The sequence below is a fragment of the Arvicola amphibius genome, chromosome 5, assembly GCF_903992535.2.
Source record: "Arvicola amphibius chromosome 5, mArvAmp1.2, whole genome shotgun sequence".
Classification (NCBI taxonomy): Eukaryota; Metazoa; Chordata; class Mammalia; order Rodentia; family Cricetidae; genus Arvicola; species Arvicola amphibius.
In genome coordinates, this window is record NC_052051.1 from 22,728,145 (window position 1) to 22,733,113 (window position 4,969).

General features: G+C 45.6%; 1 protein-coding gene across 2 annotated transcripts in view; it reads left to right on the forward strand.

The window, feature by feature from the left end:
- LOC119814092 (transient receptor potential cation channel subfamily C member 4 associated protein) overlaps positions 1-4,892 on the forward strand; it is a 73,402-nt gene extending 68,510 nt beyond the window's left edge. For both annotated transcript variants that reach the window (XM_038329393.2, XM_038329394.2), the window contains exons 17-19: positions 2,906-3,018; positions 3,655-3,861; positions 4,034-4,892. In XM_038329393.2, the coding sequence (XP_038185321.1) occupies positions 2,906-3,018; positions 3,655-3,861; positions 4,034-4,171 (458 nt within the window). In that variant the 3' untranslated portion in view covers positions 4,172-4,892. The remainder of the gene's footprint in view (positions 1-2,905; positions 3,019-3,654; positions 3,862-4,033) is intronic.
- The last annotated feature ends 77 nt before the right edge of the window (positions 4,893-4,969 follow it).

Consider the following 4,969-nt stretch of genomic DNA (forward strand, 5'->3'; position numbering starts at 1 on the left):
AGCTTTTACCATAAAGAAAGCAAACCCCATATGGAGTTTTTTTTTTCACTGCCCAACCTCTCTGAAGTAGATTGGTACTGCCAGGAAAAGATATGTCTCATTTTCATTAAAAAAAAAAAAAAATCTTGTGTTATTAAAACATCTTAAATGCCATATTCTATAGATCTTTGAAGTTTTTAAAGACCATCTATCTAAATGTATATGTTTATGACCTTGAAAACATACATGACTATAAATTTGACTATTATAGATGATTATTAATCTGTATTTCTTAATTATACATTACATTTTTAAATGAGCTGTATAAGCACAATGCACCAAGCAAGAGTAGAAATATACATACAGGATAATAGAAATAATTTTACATTTGTATCAATAAATTAAAATCTATACCAATGTAAAATATTTTGAGATTAGCAGTTGGTTTTTTTTTTAATTAGAGTAGATTCAATAATCTACCCTTTTCTCCATCATTTCTGTGTCATATCCCCTTTCTTCTTTTAGAAAGAGATGTCTGGATTTAACACCTTTGTTTAGCTTTTTTTTATACTATAACCAATAAATTCTAACCAGCCTTCCTTAAATATAACAAACATTTATTTGGGAATGTGGGCATAGTTCTCTAGACTACTTTTCTGCTGATTGAGGATGCTGGTAATCTTTGGGGGATGCTGAGAAAATTTAGGATTATGGTCAGCTCCTGACTGGAGTATTTGTGAGACTGTATCATCGCAGTCAGCAGCTTGAAAACTGTTCTGGGATGTTGAAGTCACCTGGGCCATCGGTTCCCATCAGAGATTTTTAGGGGGTTCCTCCTTAATCAAACCCGATTTTCTTAACCCAGAGTAAATGTACAGCCTCTCATTTCCTATAGAAACAAAATAATAACCTCTTCCCCAAAGTAAAATATCTTTTTATTTAAATTTTGAAGTGAAGATAATTTTAAAATATATGGGTTGGTTTGATATAGCAGCTTCCATAATCCAAGGTCTTTTAGCAGCCAAAAATTTTTAAGCACACAATAATATACATAATCCATATTCTCTGTATTTTCCATCTTTATGTGGCTTGTTATAATTTTATTAATCTACTCCTTTTTTAAGGACCTTTTCTATCCTTTTTCTTTTCTTTCACAATCCTATATGTATTTTTTAACACATTGTAAACCATTTAGAGGGGTTTTGTTTTGTCTAAATCTGTCTTTACTGAATATCTCTTTTTGGTTTTTTGAGACAGGGTTTCTCTGTGTAGTCCTGGCTGTCCTGGCACTCATTTCTTAGGCCAGGCTGGCCTTGAACTCACAGAGATCCGCCTGATTCTGCCTTCCAAGTGCTGGGATTAAAGGCGTCTGTCACCACCACCACCACTCCATATCGCTATCTTTTTCTGACCACATGAGTCTTTCAACTGCTAAGTGGTATGACTAGGACCAAAGTGGCAGCTTTGGCCACTGGCTCTGCCCCATTCCTTTGTTCCATGAGTGCCTCACTTCATGGTAGAGGTACCGGCTGGAGCCATATTTACCACCCCAACTCTGAGATATTTCTGAGTCAATGCTGCCATCAAGTAATGTGCCACCCACTATCATAAACCCCATTTAAGTGTTTGGTAACAGGGCTTCTTAAAAGAGCTACATGGTTTTTGCTGTTAGCACTGAGTCAGGAAGCCATCTCTTAAAGTAGGCAAACAGAGCCTACCCAAGAAAAAGTGGTTACCAAGAAGCCAAGTTTGATACCATTTTTGTGTGTTTAGAATCCTCTTTACAGATTTTTCAGGTTTTTATATGTAAATTCTTGCCCCATGTTGGGTGCCATATGTAAACAGATATTTTCTGTCCTGACTGACTAATCCCAAATAACTGAGATGCTGAATATGAATTATAAATGCTTGACTGATAGCTCCGGCTTGTTACTAGCTAACTCTTACATTTAAATTAACCCATTTCTATTTATGCTTTGCAAAGTGGCTCATGGCTTTTTACCTCATTTTTTATACATCCTGCTTGATCTACAGGTGGCTGACTGGCTGGCATCTCCTCTGACTCTGCCCTCTTTCTTACCTCTGTGTCTGGCTGTCCTCCCTATACTTCCTGCCCAGCTTCCAGTCTGTCATCTTTTTATTAACCAATGAAAATAGAACATATTTATAGTGTAGGAAAGGGTTATTCCACAGCAGGTGCATTCACTTAGCCTTCTGCCACCAGAGCATTCCCACCTGTCACTCATAAACCTCAGTCAAGTGCTCGGTAGCAGGGCCTCTGTAGGCCTCAACCACCAAGTCTACTTCAAAGATTTTTTTTTTCAGCTTTCTCAGGTCCTATGTGAATTTACATGCCACATGTTGGGCACCAAATGTAGCAAGCTTTCTTGTCAGACTGTCTTTCAACCGCCATCTCGCAAATAATGACCCAGAGACTTATTATTAATTACGAAAGCTTGGCCTTAGCTTAGGTTTTTTTTCCCCAACTAGCTCTTAAAACTTAGTTAACCCATATTTTTTAACTCACGTTCTGCCATGTACCTCAGTTATGTCTTCTTAGTATGGCACATCTGACTTGCTCAGAGTCTGCTGGCAAAATCACATGCCTAGACTCCTCCTCCTAGTCTCTCTGCCCAGAAGTCTCACCTATTCTCTCCTGCCTAGCTATTGGCCATATAGCTCTTTATTAAACCAATCGGAAGGCACCTTAGGCAGAAACACAGATCCGCAGCATGTGTCTGAGTGTCTTTGTCTGGGTGTGTGCGTGTGAGTGCAGGAGTAGGTGGGGGCTGGAGCTGGAGTTGTGTCTCTCCAGCCCTAACATAGTTGTTTCAGCGGTGAGAGGCCGCCAGCTATGGAGTCAGGACCAAAGTGGGTTTAACAGCGGCATGGTGACCTGCTGCTACACCTCTGCTTCCCTCCATAGTGGCTGAGGTCCTGTCCGAGTGCCGCCTGCTTGCCTACATATCCCAGGTGCCCACACAGATGTCCTTCCTTTTCCGTCTCATCAATATCATCCATGTACAGACACTAACGCAGGTAAGACGTCCAAGCCAGTGAGCAGTCAGGACGGTAGGTTGGGGATCATCTCGCTGGTTTGTGCCTCCCCTCCAGAAATGTAGTTCTTCTTAGGGTGTTGCCCAGTGCCCCAGTTTACAGGAGAACTAAGATCAGATGCCAAGTTTCCTGGGGTCACAGAGTCAGTTGGGGCACAGATGAGATTGACAGTGCCTTCTTCTGACTCCAAGTCAGTGCTCTTCCCTGTGGACCCCACCCTACCTTCTGGCTACACTGGCTGTGGAATCGGACCTGAGTTTGCCCCAGTTCCTTCACTAACTGGCAGTACCTGCTTTTCTGAGACGAGAGTCATACTAGGGTCTGAGTCATGGTTCTTCTGTCGCCACCTGCCAGACATGTTGGGAGGCCAGGCCTGGGCTCGGGATGCTTGGTGAGCAAGATGGACTGAGACTCTGCTTCTGAAACTCACATCCTAGTGCAGCGTTACAATTCTAAAGTGAAATAAGTGCACCTAGCCTGTGCACCCTGCCCTGGCAGGGCATGGAGGCTTCTGGAAGAAGTCATACCTAAACCAAGATATAGACAAGGCAGTGATGATATCACTGGTATCCTGAGGCTGCTGTCATGCACTCAGTGCAGCTGCCTTTGGCCTTGCAGGAGAATGTCAGCTGTCTCAACACCAGCCTGGTGATCCTGATGCTGGCCCGGCGGAAAGAGCGGCTGCCCCTGTACCTGCGGCTGCTACAGCGAATGGAGCACAGCAAGAAATACCCTGGCTTCCTGCTCAACAACTTCCACAACCTGCTGCGCTTTTGGCAGCAGCATTACCTGCACAAGGACAAGGACAGCACCTGCCTGGAGAATGTGAGTGCCCCAGCCCTGAGTGATGGTGGGAGGGCGGTAGCATGTGAACCCAAGACCACTCAGAGGGGCGTTCAGGTTGCCCCTCTGTGGACAGGCTGCCCAGTCCCTCCTGTACGGCACCAGACTGGCCCAAGTCCTCCGTGCACTCCCTAACCCCTCTCTCTTCACCCAGAGCTCCTGCATCAGCTTCTCGTACTGGAAGGAGACAGTGTCCATCTTGTTAAACCCAGATCGCCAGTCGCCTTCTGCCCTGGTCAGCTACATTGAGGAGCCCTACATGGACATAGACAGAGACTTCACTGAGGAGTGACCTCGAACCAGGCTTCGGGAAGCTGCTGGGCCAGGGCAAGTGTGGGTGAACATGAGTGTACATGCCACACACTCTGCCCGTCCCTGTCCCTCTCTTGCCTCCCCACTGCTCTGTCTACCCCAGGTCTTCAGGTATAGGCTCAGTGGAAGGAACATCCTAGAAGCTCTTGTCTCCTGGGTTTGAGGGCCTGGGCCATTGGGGAGCCTGTTTCCTCGCTGTCCCCAGGGTAAGGACAATGGCACCATGCCCACCCTTCCCTCACAGTCCTGGAGCCCTGGCCTGCCAGAGAAAGGGGATGTAGGAAACTATCTCTGTCTGAACTCCTCCCATCAGTCCCATGGTGGCAAGGAAGGTTCAGACCCTGTGAGCCAAGCCTCTCTGGCCTCAGGGCTCAGGCAGAAGCTCCTGAGCCCTGGACAGGGGTGGGTATCGGAGAATGCTGCCTTCCCCCAGGTCTGCCCAGCTCTCCTCCTTCCTCACCTCCCTTGTCTTCCTTTAGCTCCTCTGGTTCTTTGCTCATTGGCCACTGTGTTCATCCTGAAGGTTCCCCAGAAGTGGGGGGTCTTTTCTCTCCATCCCTTGGGGTATGGAGTGCCTGTGCCTGCCTGAGCCCAGACACAGGAGCCTGGCTGAGAGCTTATCCTTGGCTCCTCCTGTGTTGCCAGTTTATTAACAGCGAATAAAGCATTAAATGGAGACTATTAAAGAACTTTATTTTAAAGACTGATGTGGACGTGACTTTGTCCATGAGATTGTCTTCCCAGCTCCCCTGACCCCGAGAAATAAGGACAATGGTTG